The sequence below is a fragment of the Typopeltis vanoorti genome, chromosome 20, assembly GCF_054136105.1.
Source record: "Typopeltis vanoorti isolate ZY-2024b chromosome 20, IOZ_Tvanoo_1.0, whole genome shotgun sequence".
Classification (NCBI taxonomy): Eukaryota; Metazoa; Arthropoda; class Arachnida; order Uropygi; family Thelyphonidae; genus Typopeltis; species Typopeltis vanoorti.
In genome coordinates this window covers 21,261,611-21,280,605 of record NC_143568.1, presented here as the reverse complement: position 1 = coordinate 21,280,605, position 18,995 = coordinate 21,261,611, and the positions used below count along the sequence as shown (strand labels likewise).

The 18,995-nt window shown below is 36.4% G+C and overlaps 1 protein-coding gene across 3 annotated transcripts in view; it reads right to left on the bottom strand.

Annotated features, from left to right (window-relative positions):
* LOC150095275 (leukotriene A-4 hydrolase) overlaps window positions 1-18,995 on the bottom strand; it is a 227,299-nt gene that overhangs the window by 96,016 nt on the left and 112,288 nt on the right. For all 3 annotated transcript variants that reach the window (XM_090410547.1, XM_090410546.1, XM_090410548.1), the window contains exon 9: window positions 7,469-7,563. In XM_090410547.1, the coding sequence (XP_090266673.1) occupies window positions 7,469-7,563 (95 nt within the window). The remainder of the gene's footprint in view (window positions 1-7,468; window positions 7,564-18,995) is intronic.

The window sequence follows — 18,995 nt, the reverse complement described above, 5'->3', positions numbered from 1 at the left end:
GAACAAATCTGCTCTATCAGAGAAAACCCCTCCTCCAACCACTCCCAACTTTACATCCTCTGGTACAATAAGAGCCAATTGAAATGTTCTCTAGAATTTCTGCTCCTACTTTCCTTGGTCTGACTACTGCTTCCACTCATCTGACCCTAACTGCTGCAAATGAATTACAGAAATTATTCTCAGTATGAAAGCCAGTGAGAATAATTCCTTTTTTTCATAAACAGATAACAGTACTAATACTTCTGTTTCCAGTCCCATGAATCCAATTGAGTTCCAGTGTTCCTAACTCTTAAAGAATTCCAAGAAGTGCTTTTAAATAATTTTCTCTATTTATATTATCCTCTGAAAATTTTTTTTATTTTTCACTATCATCATTCTTTGTTTCATATATATGAGCTTATTAATTTTACTACAAAGGTTAAAATTAATTAAAATTTATAAAATAATAAAACTAATTTAACCACATTTCTAAGATTATTGTCCAGTTTTCCAAACTTATAAAATGAAATATTAAGATGAAAAGCCAAATGGCTATTTTTTCTGGCGAGGTTGATAAGTAAAGGGGATAAAAATCCCTTATTGTTTTAGTTTCTTAGATCTTAGTTTCGCATACTGGCTGAAAAACAATAAGGGATTTTTATCCCCTTTACTCAAAATGAAATATTCTTCATAGTACTGTTATAATTCCCCTCTCCCTTTTTTTCCCTTTTTTCTTTTGTACTTTTTTTTTGTTTCCTGTTTGTATTCTAATTCTGTTTCTATTGTTTTGATCATTTCCGATAACTTTCTTTTTAATTTTGTCATGTTTTCTATTTTACTTGACCAATCACACAAACCTCTTTCTTTACCATTTACTTTGTTACCATTGTTCTTAGATTTATTAGTTGTTTTTATAAGAATGTTTCAGATTTCACATTTCTCTGTCATGTGAGTGTTCCCTCATGCATATATTTCAGGTTTAGGTAAATAATAGTGAGATGTAATTATGCAACTTTGTTGAAGTCTTTTCTACTTCATTGGGCCATGCATGGAAGCTGGGCAAGAGCGTGGTTGACAAGGGTGTTAGAGCTAGGTTTTTTACTTGGAGAGTGGTGAATGAGTGGAATAAGCTTCCAGAGTCTGTTGTGGGTGCTACGACCGTGAATGAGTTCAAGGCAAGGTATGATAGATACTGTGTGAATGTTGAATAGTTGTTCTTGACATGATGTTAGGGCCTCCCTCGATGAGTCTGTTGACTCCTTGGAGTTTCCCGGAACAATAATAATAATAATAATAATTTTTAAATCAACTATGGTGCACATAAAATTTTTGCCACTACTATTATAATGATCAAAGTTTAATGAAAAACTTCAATATGCCGTGACATATATTAATTCAGAAAATTTACAAATTTGCAAATTATATAACTGAACTGATTTATAACCCTGGATGATTGTGAATGTTTATATATATCTTAATGTTTAAAAATTGAATTTATATTCTCATGTCATTAAATGAGTTTTTCCAGTAATAAACTGAAAACAATGCTAGAAAAATGTCATACAAAGAAAATAATTCTTTTTAAACTGCTGATGTTTTGCTTATTATTACAGCCAGCTTTTCAAAAAAAACAAGCTGAATTAAGACAGCAACCATTAAATAAAGCACTAAACTACTGCATACATTTACAATGAGAGATCATCTTCTGACTGATGATCATAAATTGTGATCATACATAAATTGTGATATCTGACAAAACCAGAAAAGTCACCCAGAAAAATTAAGGTTATATAACAGAAAATTCAATGACAGGGACACTTTTATACTGAATTATTTTCTAGATATAGAGAATAATATAACAAGATCTTGCATTCTTGTTATATTATTCTAGGAGTTCAAATTCAAGATTTGAACTCCTAGAATTGCATTCCATCTAGGAGTTCAAATTCAGGTTTTTCCAAGTGAAGGAGCACACTCCCTAGTAACATGATACATAGTTGCCAGTAAAGGTTGGTCGATTGGTAGTGCCTCTGCTGCTAATGGCTCACAAAAGAAGTTAAGCAAGTTTGAGCATGGTTAGTAGTTGGAAGGAATCAATTGTTCGATGCTGTTAGCATGCTCTCCCTCGATGAGTCTTTGGACTTCCAGAGGTGTCATATAATAATAGTTCAAGTATACATACCAATGTTATGTGCACCATCATGTGTTCTAGGCAACTATTTAAGAATGTTGCTTGTCAGTAATTGTCAATAGTGTTGATCACAATAGGAAAAAGAAAAGATGTTTCGGAGCTCGATAAAGGGCTTATTGTGGGTGCCTATCTGGCTGGAGCCATAATTTTGAAACCAGCAGAGCTGACTGGTTCTCAAAAGGCAAGATATCATGGGTATTTAATCAGTGGAAAAATAACCCCACACTGCTTGTTTAAGAGACATAATTGTGGTCCTAAGATAGTCTACAGCAGCATTTCTCAACCTAAGCCCAAGGACCAGTAAAATGCCTAAAACAATTCTACGGACCACTAAACTATAGAGGCGTAGCTTGGGGGGGGGGGGGGGGGGAATCCGCCCTGGGCGGCACTTTTTCAGCATTTAAGAAATCTTGCCATACAACAGCAATTGAGTGATGAAATAGACTTCGACAATGTCATCGGCAATTTTGCGAACAGAAAAGCAAGAAAAATAACATTTTAGAATGTTGGAATTAAAGTTTTACTTCATAAAGGTCATAAAATAAGAATAGTTGGCTGAATAGGTCCTTATAGGAAAGATTAAAGTGAGTGGATCATTCTCAAAGAAGAAGAAGAAGAGAATAAATCCAGCTAGGGGTCCATGGGAGTGCCACTTCCCTTACAATCAAGATGACTGCCCCTAATGCCCATTAGGAAAAAGAAAACCTGGATGTTCTCTCGAACGATTCAATGATGATTTCGAAGGCCGGAACAGGCCACGCTAAGCCTAAATCCTTGATATGCATGATGATGAAGTAGCTCTACAGCATTGTATAGCACAGTTTTAAAATCTGGTGGCATTCCTTTGGAAACTAATGCTTCCCTATGTATGAAACAATGTATGCAATTCATATCCAGAGCTACTTCCTTGACCATAGAAACAACCTCACTATGCCTGCCTACAAGGGCAACACGAGCTCCATCCAAACAGAAGCCTATACATTTTTCCCACTGGATCCCTTTGTGTATTATGTAATTATTGAATCCTGTAATAATTATTGTAATTATTTCAGGATGGCAAAGTTCTACAAAACAGAATATCATCATGAAAGTTATGATGCGTATATCTTACACAGCATATTAACTGTGCATAATTTGTAACATCAGTAGTCTCGTCTATTTGTAACGCATAATAAGGGCTCTTCTTAACTCTTTCGATTAACTGAAATTCTACATCACCTGCCATCAGCAGTGTCATTTGAAAGAGGAATCAAATCAACATCTTTTAGTAACTTGTTGCCAAACATAGTTTTTACATCTTTTATAGCTGGAAGTAGCAAATTTTCCCCAATAGAATGAGGTTTCCCTGTTTTTGCTTTGCAAGCTTAAGAGATAGGATGCTTCCAGTGGCTTGCTATTAATGAAACCCATGGCCAAAACTATATCTTCCCCATGATTTAATGTCTCTAAGAGTCGCTGAAAAAATTCAATTGGCTTATTTTTCAAATCACAATGTTTAGTTTCTAAATGTTGGAGTTTCGCAGGTTTCATGCACTCATTCGACAACACTTCATAACACAAAACACATTGAGGTTTCTGTTCACTTTCATCTCCACACCAAGTAAACCTGAATTCCAAATATGAACTGTTATATTTCCTACTGTATTTTTTCTTTGAACTGATTGTTTCTACTACTTTAATAGTATCAGATTTACTCGCCATTACAACACGTTTCACAATTACGGTTAGCATCACCTGTTTCATTTGCTCTTTTTGCACAACCTAGTCCTAGTTCTAAGCCACTTTTCCATTATTAAAAAACATTTCCGAAAAATATATAAATACTGGGGTTAACTCATGACACACTTTATCTAAGTATCACTTAGCACTTCTGAAGATATGCCAAGCCTTGGTTGAAGGAGGGAAACCTTCAATAATAAAAATCAATAAACAACAAGCAATTGGTGGAAATGTGGATAACACATGTCCACTTCAAATCTGACAAAACAGCAATTGTAGCAGCAGAATGACGAACAATAAAAGAGAGGTGAAGTGAACAACAATATAGTTTTATTGTTTCTGCCTTTAAACATTCTGATGCTATTTGTTGTTTTTTAAGTCTCCATTTGATTTCAGTCATTTTTACTTACTTATTCAATTTTAATTTGTTTTGTTTGAATAATTAAAAAATATATATTTAATTAATTAATTTAAGTCTGCCTGCAGACCACCTGTCCCATCGTCACGGACCACAAGTTGAGAAACACTGGTCTACAGGAATGAGATTGCCATCATCTGAGAAGGCTTGTACAGACAAACAAACTTCCTGTGTGCAGCAATTGACCAAAGCATTTAATGAAGGCTGTTCCCAGCCCATATCTCACTGAACTATGTGCACGCAACTGAAGAGGATTTGTATTGACAATTGCATACCTGTGCATAAAACAAATTTCTAATTCAGTGGATGGTGTGTGTATATGGTATGCTGCTAATGATATTGGATAACTTGAATCTGGTTAGAGTTGAGACCTATGACTACAATACTAGTAACAGTTTTTCCTATGGCAGTGAGTTTGAAACAATCTGGTGTGAGGTGGAGTTTAACAAGATCAAATGAATAGTGGGGTGTTGTTACAGACCTAGTGGATCAGTTCCTAGTGAAGAAATGCATTACCAAATAAAGATGATAGGTGAAAAACAAGTAATCATAATGGGGGACTTTAAATATCTGAACATTGATTGAGCAGTGAAATCTCATTAAAAGAAAGAAACTGAATTTACTGAGCTGTTGCAAGATAACTTCCAGGATATATGGTGTGTCAGTCTGCAAGATTTAAGGTAATGGTGCACCACAAGGATCAGTCCTTGGTCTATTATTATTATTATTAATTTCCACAACCAGCATGTGAGAGAAGGAATTTGAGGTCAAAGAGTGTTAGATCTGATTATAGTGACAGAGGGGGGGGGGGAGTTCAGTTAACAACATTCTACCTCCAGTTGGTGACAGTGATCATGCAATACTCACTTGGGAATTGACTATAAGTTTATAAATGTTCCATTCAGAAAAGGTTATATGCTGCACTACAAAGCAAAAAATTATGACCAACTGAGGAGTATGCTAAGTTCTTTAACATGGTATTGGTTGCTAGATGAGAAGGATACTGACAGTGCATGGGAAGCATTTAAAAAAAATACTTAAATGATTTAATGGGATGTGTTCCTAGAGTTTGAAGAATAAATAGCATAGGAGTGAAATGGATGTGTAATCTTGTTAAGCAAGGGATCTATAAGAAAAAAACATGATGCAGAAGGAATACTGTGTGCATAAGAATAATGTCAGTGATGTAAATTATAAGGTGCAGGCCAGAAGAGTTACCACTGTTGTATGAAAAGCAAAGTCTAAGTATGAAAAGAAACTGTCCCTGTAAGCTAAAGAGACAGCCCAAAAGAATTCTATCATTACATTGCAAGTAAAAGAAAGAATGAATATGAAAGAATAACTCTAATGAATGGATATGGCATGCAGGTGACAGATGCAGAAGATATTGTTCAACTAATGAGTGCCCATTTTGCTAAAAGCTATCAACATTGCACTCATTGCTACTTCTTCAATGGATGAAGAAAGTCTGGTATAAGAGGAGGGTTCAGCTGAACTGGCTGTTCCTTTGATCAGGCTATATAATTTGAGACTCAGAACAGGTAAGATTCCACAGGAGTGGAAGGAATGAATGCTAATCCCATTGTATAAAGGTTGTGCAAAGACTGATGTATTCAACTATCGATCTATCAGGTATCTCTGGAGTGGTGGTGGTGAAGATTTTGGGAAAGTCGGTAAAAGATTGCATACAGAAATGGGTTGACAGAGAAGCTATACTTTGCAATGAACAGCATTGGTTTATTAAAGGAAAGTCATGTTCGAGCAACTTGTTCACATTCTCTAATAATGTTATCATTGAATTAGATAATGGGAATGAATACATCATGATACTTTTGGATTTTGCTAAGGCTTTTGACAGAATACAGCATGGAAGACTGTTGCATACAATGGAGAATATGGGATTGGATTATAAAATATTGATGCAGATAAGAGGATGGCTGAGTAACATATCAGAGCAAGATATATAGGGTATCAGTTTGCAAGATTTAAGGTAATGGTGAACCACAAGGATCAGTCCTTGGTCTATTATTATTCAAACTTTACATTAATGACATTAGGCAGGATTTGACATGTGACAAAGTTATTTGCAGATGCAAAGATAAACAGGGTAATGAAGAATGTGACTGATATGCAGTACTTGCAGAACGATTTGAGCAGGCTGGATCTGTGGAAGCATGTGTAAATGACTATCAGTTCCATGTTAGTAAATGTAGCCAATGCACTTTGGTGTGATGAGGTATTTAATGTGATATTAAATTGGTGAGATTATGCTAGAAGAAACTGATCAGGCTAGGGATCTTGGAGTTTCAGTAGATAGGAAGTTGAAGTTCAAAGGCCACATAGCAAAAGATCGCAAATATAACTCAGAGGATAGTTGCAATATTGAAAAAACTTTGACATGACTTTTCATAAGAACTCACTTGGACTATTGTGTGCAGGTCTGGTTTCCTGGTGATTCTGATATAGTGGAGTGCTAAAAATGATATCAGGATTGGTATCCTGATATCATTTTTGTGGACTGCAGACACTAGTAAACAGGAGAAAGAGGTGTGATATGATTGAGACAAGTTTCTGAAAGGATCATACAGGACTTCAGTGGATGGAATATTTCATTATATGAAAGGTAAGGAAAGGATGAGGATTCATTCATCAAAGTTGAGAAAGAATGCTGTCAAGAAGGAAGAGATAGATTTTTCTCTCAGAGTGATTGGAATAGATTGGATGTTGTGCGCGCGCGTGCAGTAATGTGAACGAATTCAAGAACTATGGCAGCTGGTGTGGGTAGCATGTGACCTCCCTTGATGAGTTCTCGACTCCCTGGACATCTCTCTTAATAATATTTCAGTAAATGAAACAATAAAAGAAGTAAAATACATATAGAAATACACAATTCTTTCAAATTATATATACTGTTTCTAAGAGAGACTAATTTAAAAAAATAAATAAAAAACTATAACAGTAATTCTCTTTCTTGCACAATATCTGCATTTCTTCTGCAATGATTAAGGAAAAACTTTTTTTCTTTCTGAAAAACTGATTTTCCATAGAAAATCAGAATACACTTGTATAATGTGATATTAATAATCCTTAATTAGATCAGATAGTAATTCTTTAACAATTATAAGAAATTACTGAATTAATCTAAAGAGATATATACTTACCAGAAGTGTTCAAAATTTCTGTTTGTTACTAGATTACCAGTCCAACTATGAGCTATTTCATGTGCTATTACATCAGCCAATGATTGGTCACCAGCCTAACAAGTAAATAAATAAAAAAATAAAAAAAAAAACTTGAAGAAATATCATTCCAAAATGTGCACATAATTTATGTTACACAAAAAAATCTTAACTAATGAATGGTCAAGACTATGATATTGTGTGTTTTTTTTTTAAAGGGGGAAAAAAAATAAAACTTTATGGGTCAGGATTATATAACATCTTAGGGAACTGCTATATGAGTACACCTGACTATTCACATTGAACAGACTGGTGCAAACTTATAGCAGAGAAAACTAAGAGATATAAACAGATAGCACCATGGCAGAATTATTAAAAATGAAGACATCAACACATCCTGAATGCCAGCCTAACACTGCTGACATTTAAGATGTGTGAGCATAGCCAATGAAAGGTGGTAGGGTTACTTAAACAGAATGGGAAAAGAAAATTTAGTGAAACAGGTGTCTGATGCTACAAAAGTGATGCAAAGGAAGACCAGAAGATGGGTGGATTGAAGCAGTTAGGTGTGCCTTGAAAGACCAACACATCCGAATAAGAAATCTTTTTTTTTTTTTTTTGACCCTCAGACAATAATAGCAGAGTAGAATGATGTTTTTTTTTGTACATATATTTCTATCCTATGAAGCAATTGATATTTGGGCTCTATGTTTGTCTTTGAGAATTTAATCCGGAGGAGCAATTATTTTGTTTTTTTGTTTTTAAATTAAATGCTTGAAAATTTTACAAAACAAAAATGCTTTTAAATATTGTTACTTAAAAAAAAAAACATAATTATCTTACAAAGATAAGTAAAAGACCAGATCATGTGACTGAATGCATAGTAAAAAGTGAGCATCTCCACACATATAGCTATCTTTCTTCTTTTCATGAATTTTATTATTTGTTTTTCCTATTAAATCATTTTTGGAGAATTAATATAAATTCACCCATCATTATAAACAATAAACAAAGGAAAGCCCAAAGTGAGTTGCGATGAGCTGTGTTGTGGTGTTCATTTTAAATCCACATTACAAGAAAGCATATTTCTGTATAATTATGTCGATGTATTACTTTGTCATTATAACATTTAGTTTTTTAAAACATCACCTATAAAAATATTCATATAAAGTAGATTTAAGATGTATTTCTGGAGCCATGTGTATGTGTGTATTTCAGAAGATATATTTCCAGGTTGATGCAAAAATTTCACTCTCAGAAAATAATGCTTCATCTGCAAAACACACGAACATGCACACAGTGTATATTTTCCAAGTGGCAAAAAAATTTCACCCTCAGAAAATAATGCTTCGTCTGAAAAATACACATGCTTGCACACACACACACATACAGTGTGTGTAAGCATGTGTATTTTTCAGACGAAGCATTATTTTCTGAGGGTGAAATTTTTTTTTTTGCTCCAACCAGGATATATATCTTCAGAAGAACAAATAAATTATTCCAATCCAGACAGCTATCTGGATAGATAAAAAAAAAAATCATGATAGCAAAAAATTTTCTATCCAGGATTATTAATTTATGCAGCTAAAAAAGTTCCTTTTGAACTGTTCCAAGAGGAACATTTTAATTTTATTTTGGTTCAAAACCATTCCTGTGATGGAGTCCTGACAAATAAAACACTACTGTGGAGGAAAATTTCATAAAATAAACATAATCAGATAGTACTGTCATAGCATCCTGTACACTCAATGAAGGCACATATCAGGAATTTGGCGATGAATAAAGAAATATTAACAACAATATTAACTATTATTAAAATGTCTGTACATGCAATTTTCTAACATAATTCTAATCAAATATCCTGAAATAATTCCTATAAAACCACACTTTGAGAACGCATTATGTACCCAAAGCCTATGTGCAATGCATAAAAATGCTATATCAAAACTCACTAGTGCAGTACACTGCACAGTAGGAAACACAGACTTCTTCTTGACAAAGGTAGGAGTTCACCAGATTCCTGGTGAACTCCTACCTTTTCACCAGGACACTTAACCAAGGATATTCAAAAGCCACATTCTTGAACACTATTATATGCAGATGACGTAATACTTAGCACTCCATTGCAAAATGAACTCCAGCATCTTGTGCAGAAATGGAAAACTCACTTATATGAGTTTGGAATGAGACTTAACACCAAGAAGACAGAATATATGCAAGGAGGTGACCAAACTGATGGCACACTCAGATGGTGTGGACTGAAAAATTCACAAAGTTCAAATACCTAGTATCCAGCACTAGGTACTAACTCAAATGGCAATACAACAACAACAGATACTGAAGCCCAAGCCAATGTTGGATGGATACATGGCCATACCATCTTATGCATGATTCTTGCATCTTCTCTGCAAGAAGCATGCATAGATGGAGGAAAGTGCCAAGTCACTGGAGTTCTTTGTAATAAGAAGATCCTGCTATACTTAAAATCCAAGATCTATAGAACAGTTGTTAGACCAGTAGCCATGTATGGAGCAGAATGCTGGCCAACAACAAAGAAACACACTGAAATCCTCCATACTATGAAAATGAGACTGCTGAGATGGACACTTGCCATCATCAGGATCAACTGAATACCAAACACCAACATATGTAAGATCCTCGGCATCGCACCAGTAACAGAAAAGATACAAGATGGTATAGCCATGTGCTACATAGCAATGAGGACTCTGTGGCAAAATTGGCCATGGGGCTTAATTTTGAAGTATGCATGTCTTTAGTCACGCGATCAAGCCAAGGTGTCTTTGGTCGACTCTTGGTCGTTGGCTGTCAAAATTAAGCCCCATGGCCATACCAACTTATGCATGATTCTTGCATCTTCTCTGCAAGAAGCATGCATAGATGGAGGAAGCAGTGCACATGAATGGACCCTGCCTTAAAGTGCAACAAACGTTAAGAAGAAGAAGAATTCCTATACAACCGAACATCTTCAGAGCAAAACAACACAGTTACAGTTTAAATGCAATGAAGAGTAATAGAAACAATTCAAACTGTAATGGACAAAAGATCTCGCCTTCTAATTTTGTATAAAAAAAAAAGCACTACAAGTGAGTAGGAATTGATCTTTAGATAACAGCCTCCCAAATGTTTGGCAGATTAATGCAGTCATACTTGTTAATATTAGGAGAATGCTTCATAGCCATTGTCGACTCTGAAAAATAGTCTTTATGATTTGTAATTACTTCTATATAGCACACTGGTTTTCTTCCATCTAATTAGTGCCTCTATAGCGCAATTGGAAGAACAATGGTACATTGTGCACTTCGACTGAAAAAGGTCTAAGCTCAATTCTTGTTATGATGAGAAGAATCTTAATATGTTTTTTTTTTTTTTTTTAAATAATTGAAGGTGAGTTAGCCGATCTAATACAGGAGAGTAGCAAGGTTTTTCTTCTGGAAACTTGGATTTTTCATCCCACATACAGACAAATCAGCTTTGAAAACACAAATACTAGTGGTGGGCAGTAGATGGCGTTCATGTGGGTGGTGGAGATGGAGAGTTGTAGAGTAGGTGCTCTTCCTCGTTGAGTCTTTGGACTCCTTGGAGGCATCACATAGCAATAATAATAATTCTGTGTGAAGGAGTGTCAAAAGAGTGGTCTGCCAGTCCTGATTTGCCATAATATTTATCTTCTTCCAGGCAGATGTTAACAGATCTTCCTGTCTGTCCATAATTAGCTATGCCACAGGGAACTTCATACACTACAGGATATGCCAGAGGACATTGGAGATGGAGTTTGTAGTACGGCTTATTTGGAGGCCTGAAGTCACATATTCCATGTTTGGTCTCATCTCCTGATTTCTGTTCTCCTCCCCCATTCTCCATGCAATGAGAGAGAGAGAGTGACATCCTTCAAAGCCATGCCATACATACTTAGAGACCTGTAACCTCCTTCATTTTGAGGGTACAGAGTTAAAATGGTGGTAGGCAGGCTGCGAGTTAGTGCATGGGCCCAAACCTGTCAGTAATGACTCAGGAGGCTTCCCAATCAACTTGTAGATAATTCTGCTGCCACATACTCTGCCAGGTCATGCCTAACAAAGGAGTCAGAGTAGTGGTATGCTGTAGGCACTGTTGAGGTCACATTATGGCAAGGAGACTGGTCACTCTCTGTATGGATGACATGGCCAAGAGTCCATCTTCTCTCATTGCACGTCCCCCACTCTATCCTTCCATCTAACCATGAATAAACTAACAATGAACCTTATAATGACAGTGACACAGATTAAAAGGAAGCTCCATAAAACTAATTCAGGTAAAAAAAAAAACAATACAACCAATCACTACATACAAATTATGCCAGAATCTCCTAATTAAAAACTCACTTTCACATCCACTTCACTAACATCTGTGGCATTAGCACCAACATAAATGATACACTGTATTTAAGAGGTCTGGTCTTGGAAGACTAAGTGATAGTGAATATCATAATGAACTACATCCTCTACTGTCCATTTCCAATGTCCAAATTACACAATTCCTTTTGCCACAAGGGTGCTTTTGTACACACTGCATGCGAGAGAGAGAGAGAGAGAGAGAGAGAGAGGCTAATTTAGAATTACCTGCTTTTGACCTCCTCTGGCTCAATTTCCTTGTCCAATCTAGTAATCATTTACTGCATTTACTGTTCTCTAAATTCCGATAACTACTCAGACCTCTTCATTAAATTCGACGACCTGCAATCAAGCCATCCAAAATAGTGAGGTCATCTTCCTAGGTACACTCAGCGTCCATAATTCCAATTGGCTCCTCTTCTCCAAAACTGCTGACCAAGCTGGAAATTTTTGCCATAAGCAATAACCTATTGCAAATCATTCATCTATCTAAACAAATTCCTGACAATTCTCTTCACTCACCCAATATACTGGATCTCTTCTCACAGAACACCCTTCCTCAAGCCACTCCTGATCACGCATCCTCTGGCACAAAAGTGACAAATGGGATGACCTCCAGAATTTCTACTCCTCCTTTCCATAGTCAGACTATTGCTTCAGCTCAACAGACCCTAACACATGCTCTGAACAAGCCACAAAAGTATCCTCACTGGCATTATTCAGAATCCTTGTCTGCTTTCCAAGCCCTGGTTCAACAGAAACTTCAACAGCATATCAAAGCAGTTGAAGAAAAAACAAATTCAGCTTACTACATGAACTCCAACTTCACACTCTGCCTACATCAAAACACGAAACATATGCGATTAATCAGTCATCAGTAGATCCAAATCTGATTTCATAAAGGCCAACAGAAAAAAGTCTCTTGTCCAAGTGGAAGCTGTACCTTCTGGTTCCTTGTCAAGGCTGTTGGGCAACTGCTCTCCTGCACTTCACCTCTCTCTTCATTCTGAGGGCACAACTGTTACTTTGCCCAAAAATAAAGCTGACATCCTGGCATCACTCTTCACCTTGAGCTCCTGCAAAGATGACCAAGGGACATCACTGCTTACCATACAGGAATCCAAATAGAGCATGTCTCCTATAGTTAATCAAAAACAAGATCAAAAATCAGAAAACTACTAAATAATTTGGACACTAAAAAGACTTCTAGTCCTGATGGCATCTCTCAAATTGTTCTCAAACACTGTGTACCAGATCTAGATCTAACACTCATCCTGCATTGTCTCTACAATCTATGATACATATCTAGTACTTATCCCAGTAAACAGAAGCAATCTCATATCTATCATTTTCCAAAAAAGGCAAAAGAAGTCTACCATCAAACTACCGACCAATTGCTATTGGCTCTTTTGACCTTCTCCATTATTTTGGAGAGCACAAAGGTGATAGCAATTGGTCGGTAGTTTGATGGTAGACTTCTTTTTGTTGCCCTTGACATTTCCAAAAGCTTTGGAAATGTCAAGGGCAACAGCACAAGTTTCTCTGAACCTTTCCATGACACTTCTCCAGTACTTAGAGGCCCACCAATTAATCAGTAACTACCAGTATGGTTTCTTCATTCAAGATCCACTGCTGATCTCTTAGCTTACATCACCTACCACTGGATATGTGTAATGGAAAGGTTCAGAGAAACTTGTGCTGTTGCCCTTGACATTTCTAAAGCTTTTGACTATGTATGTGCCATTGAGGTCTGCTAAACAAATTGCCATCCTTTGGTTTACCTGCCACCCTCTAATTGAGGCACTAGCTTCTTCAATTCAAGCTTTATCAACAATGCATGAGTACCTTGGGACTCTGTCCTACAGTCTACTCTGTCTCATGCACATCATCTATCACCACCAATCCTATCAATAGCTTTGCAGATGATAGTTCTCTCCATCCACTCTACTTATTTGGCAAAGCATGCAATGCACAGATATCCCAAGCATCAAGATCATCTATAACTAGTGCCTTAAATACTACTCTACATACTATCCTTCAATGGGGTGAAAAAAAAATCTGGTCACGTTCAGTGCTACCAAAACAGTCCTGCCTCTTCTCTTGCAAAAAGTAATGTCAGCTCACATTCTCTTATCCTCAGTAACATAAGTCACCAGACAAGACTATTTTTCTCTCTGCTTGAACTATTATTTACCTCCAGCTTCTCCTGGCACAAACCCATTACAACAGCAACTTCCTCAGCATCCATAAAACTAGGCACACTTTTGTTCAAGATGCTATTTTACATCCAACCACCTGTTAACAATATATAAAATCCAAATTCACCCATGCTTAGAATACTAATGTTTGGGAAAAGCACCTAAAACTTTTCTAAAAATTCTTAATACTGTTCAGAGGAGAGCAATTTGGCTCAGACAATCCCTTTCTTACTGATTCACTTCAATCTCTATCTCATAGATGCAAATTCAGCTATGTCTATTCTACAAGTAATTCAATAGTCATTTCTCCACTGAAGCGGCAACCATCATTCCTCCACTTTTTGTTGCGCCTGTTAATACAGGAGCAGCAGCAACTGCTAAGTACTCCCTTACTATGCACCTGCAAACATACCAAATCTACTTTTCTTCTTCCTCTTATTTCATCTACCTCCATCCTCTTGAACAGCTGACTGCAAGATGTATTTCCATACAGCTACTACCTTCAACTCTTCAACAACAAATATAAATAAATAAAAAAATTGTCAATACATTTGTACTCTAGACATAGCACTTATAGGTCCTTCAACCTGTCCTGTATGGGATTAATATAAAAAAAAAAGGGGGGGGAAGAGAGAGAGGATCAACTTGCTCATTTGATATGTGATTTGAATGTTATGTGTCAATAGTACTTTGGCTAACTTTTCAGATGTACCTGGGATATATGGAATAGAAATGGTAGTGCTCTGATCTTGTGTGCTGAAAGTTTTTTTTTTAATTGGTTATACTATATACTGAAGAGGCCAAGAAATTATGTTCTTGGTTTAATCCATTATCCAAGTGAGGGTATTTCACATGCAAATAATTTTGCATGTGAAATACCTTCATGACTGGACTACTTGTATACAGAGGCTAATAACTTCACATCAATTTCCTTCATATCCTATAATGCAAAATCCACCCACTTAGATGTGTATAATGAAATGCATTATGGGAAAAGCCACTACCCAGACCAATTTCGACGTTTATTAAGGTGAAAAGTAAAGGGTTGTTCATCATAGGCCTAGAGTAGTTAGTTTAGAGATGCAAGGGAGCTTAGTAGTATTAGGAGAAAGAAAAGATAGTGTGAGAGATAGAGAAAAAGCCCTTAGCTCTTTTATATCACCATATAGCCAAAGATTTTCCTTTTTCACCAATCTCATGCAGATGAACAACCAAAAGACCAATTGAAACTAAAGTGCAAAGCTGACTAATACCGAGGTGTTTAGTCTCATCTGGGTTAACTGTCTTGAGTTGGCTTTCTCTGCCTGGGATTGCTCTCCAGTCATCCCTACAAATGACCATAAGCCCACAGTGAACTAAGATGATGGAACCATTTAAAAACCTCTCACAGTAAAAATAGACAGAATTTTATCTCTCCCTGGTGAATATTGAATGTGGGTGGTCTACACCACCTAGCCAAAAATTTGATATCTCTTAGAATGCTTCTTTTTAAATACAAAAATCGTCTTTATTAAAGTCTAATTAGTGGGAGCCAGATCCAGAAAAGATACCAAAGTTAAGATAATGCAGAAGTCATATTACACATATACAAGTAGTCAAAAGGTGTCACACCTTATTAAAATACTCTGGATAAGAGACAGATGTTGAAAGTTTTTTCACTTGGTTATACTATTTATTAAAGAGGCCAATAAATTATATTCTTGGTTTAATCCTTTATCCAAGTGTGAGCAAACAATGTTTGCAAATGAAGCATCTTCACGATTTGATACATACTTCATGCACAAACACTATTTCACAAAAGAGAATTGTTTTCCCTTCTTTGCCTAACATTAACTTCAAATCTCTCTTGACACAAACATTACAAATACTGCTTTCTCTGCCTCCAAAAAATTAGGTTTTCTTTTTCACTCAAGGTGTTACTTTAATTCCAAACAACTTCTAACTTTTTACAAATCACAAATCTGCAGTAGTGCCTCTTAAGAACTCTCAAAAATTACTAGACTCTAAAAAGGACAGTCAGACTGATCAATGATCTCCCCCCCCCCACACACACACTCACTAATACACTTCACTCATTTTCAAATAGGCACTCCATTTCCACTGAATGCATCTTCTACACATACTTCTACGGCTTCTGTTCATCAGAATTAGTATCAATAATACTCCACTCTGTCAAATCAGTTCAGCTGCATGCAGAAACTAATCAACTCTCTTTCTCTCTCATAGGGCATCTCCAAACTCACAGAACATTTTCTCCACCTGTTCGTTCATGCTTCCACTGCTGCCCTCTGGAAAAGTCTACTATCTTATGTGCTTCCCAAGGAAGCATACAATCCACAGCTCTTTAAGATAAATGTGAAAAAGTTTCTTCTTGCCCATCGATGGGTTCCCCATAAATCAAGCTACAAAAAATAAATAAAAATAAAATTAAATAAAGCTGAATACAAACAATTACACAGGAATTTTGCTATAATGTGTTTCAGATAAGATTTTATCATTATTATTAATACTAACATAATTCATAGACATGATGAATTTAATACACAAATAAATTACATAAAGAAAAATAAAATATTTAATACAAAACACTATTTCATGATAAGTGTCATCACATCAGATGCAAGCGCACAATACGAATGGAAACTTACGTGAAGTGAGAATGGAATAACTGATGTTATACCATGCTTTCTTTCTGCCACTCTCTAGGTGGTCACATGATACTTAGGAAACTAAACAGTCATTAACACAGCTATAAACAAAACTTGGCCAATGGGCAAAAGAAGTGCAAGGCTTGTTATAGGTATTTGGCAAACCTTGAATTATACAAATGTGCAATACTTCAATCTTAAAAACTGTCCAATCTTGCTACAATGGAAAGTTGATAATCCTGCTAACTTTAATATTTTAACTCTGCTCTTAATACTGAAAAAAAAAACATTCATAATACCCAAATCTGAACATTTATTAAATCTGAACTGGCATTTAGCTTCCAATATTTCTAAACATGTATTGTATAGCTCAAACACAGCATTCAAGAAACCAAGTTTTTTTTCTTTCTTAAGGTATTACTTTATCTTTCATTTTTTTTTTAAATATCTGATTCATATACGAAAGATCATATGACCTATAGCACATTAGTGAGGTGTGTGGGCAAGAGGAATAGAAAAAAGGAGGAATCTGTTCACATTTTGCTTGAACAGCTGTGGGTTGTAATCTTTGAGTAAGGCAGAGTGGGGGAGATTGTTTTCCCCACTCTGCCTTACCCAAAGATTACAACCCACAGCTGTTCAAGCAAAATGTGAACAGATTTCGCCTTTCTTCTATTCCTCTTGTCCACACAGAAGTAGATGGGATAAAAGAGGAGCCAATGAAGTTAGTTTGGTGAGTTTTAAGGTGGACTGTAAAAGAGTGTTGGTTAGCAGTGACTCTTGTTTTAATGATCTTGGAGGAGAGCAGGGAAATAATAGTTGCCAATTCAGCACAGCACTGTCCATGAAAGCATCTGTAGAAGAGGTACAACAGAAACTGAATGTCCTTGAAAGAGGGATTGAAGAGGGTTTGTGAGATAGGAATCATTAATTAGCTGGATTACCCTCTTCTGGATAGAGTCAAGCAACCTTAGAGAGGATTTTGGTATACCACCCCAAATATGGGAACAATATTCCATTGATGGGCAGATTTAGGCTATGTATAGAGTTAGCAGCTCTGAAGGTGTAAAGTAGTGTCTTGTGCAAAAAAAGTACAAGTTTTTTGGCAGCTACAGAAGCTATAGTTGAAACGTGGTTGTGCCAGAAAAGATCTGAGGTACAGGTCAGTCCAAGAAGAGAAATCGGACTGTGCTTGGATATCACAGTATTACTGAGGGTAAGGGGGGGGGGAGCATACAAGCTCTTTCCTGTAAGAGATCAGACAGGACTGTTTTTGTGGGGGAAACAGTCTTTCCCACTCTGCCTTACCCAAAGATTACAACCCTCAGCTGTTCAAACAAAATGTGAACAGATTCCTCTTTTTTTCTATTCCTCTTGCCCACACACGTCACTAATGTGCTATAGGTCATATGGTCTTTCGTATATGGATCAGATATTTAAAAAAAACTAAAGATAAAGTAACACCTTGAGAAAGAAAAAAAACTTGATTTCTTGAATGCTGTTTTTGTGGCATTGAAGTTTACAAGGTTGTCCTTGTCACGCTGAGATATAACTAGGAGATCTGAGTTCAAGTCGCTGGTTGTGGTAAATCTTGAGCACTGCAAAATTTGTCAAATGAAAAAGAAGAATGGAGTATACTGTCATCAGCAAAGCTATGGATAGGATTGGAAGTCTGAGAGAGCAGGTCGGAAAGCAGAGTGGGGTAGACTGTTAATCTGAGGAGAGTAAACCGTCCACCATGGCATGCAGTGAGTGATCAGTGAGAAACTTGGCAATCCAGTTGCAGAGTGAGGAAGGCAGACCATAAGATGGCAGTCTGTTAAGTAGGCCCTTGTGCCTAACCCAATTGGATGCCTTTGAAATGTCGAGGGCAACCATGTGAGTTTCTCCATAGCCTGAATCCAGAGGTGAGTGGTGTAAGCAAGAGGATCAGCTGTAGATCACAAGTGGCACCATACTGCTAGTCACTAATTAGTTGGTGTGATTCTAGGTGGTTCAAGTGTTGTTGATGGCCTTCTCCATAGCTTTAGAGAGAACAGAAGTGAGAGCAAAATTGGATGGTAGTTTGTTGGTTGAATTTCATCACCTTTCTTTAGGATGGGTTGGATGTGGATCTGTTTCCATGTTGGGGTACATGTCAGTTGAATAGGATATGTTGAAGAGGGGAGAGAGGATAGGTGTTAGTTCTGGGGAACCATCAGGACCAGAAGCCTCGTTTGTGTAAATGTTATTTAGGATTCTTAGGATTTCTTTTTGTCAGAAGACTGGGCTC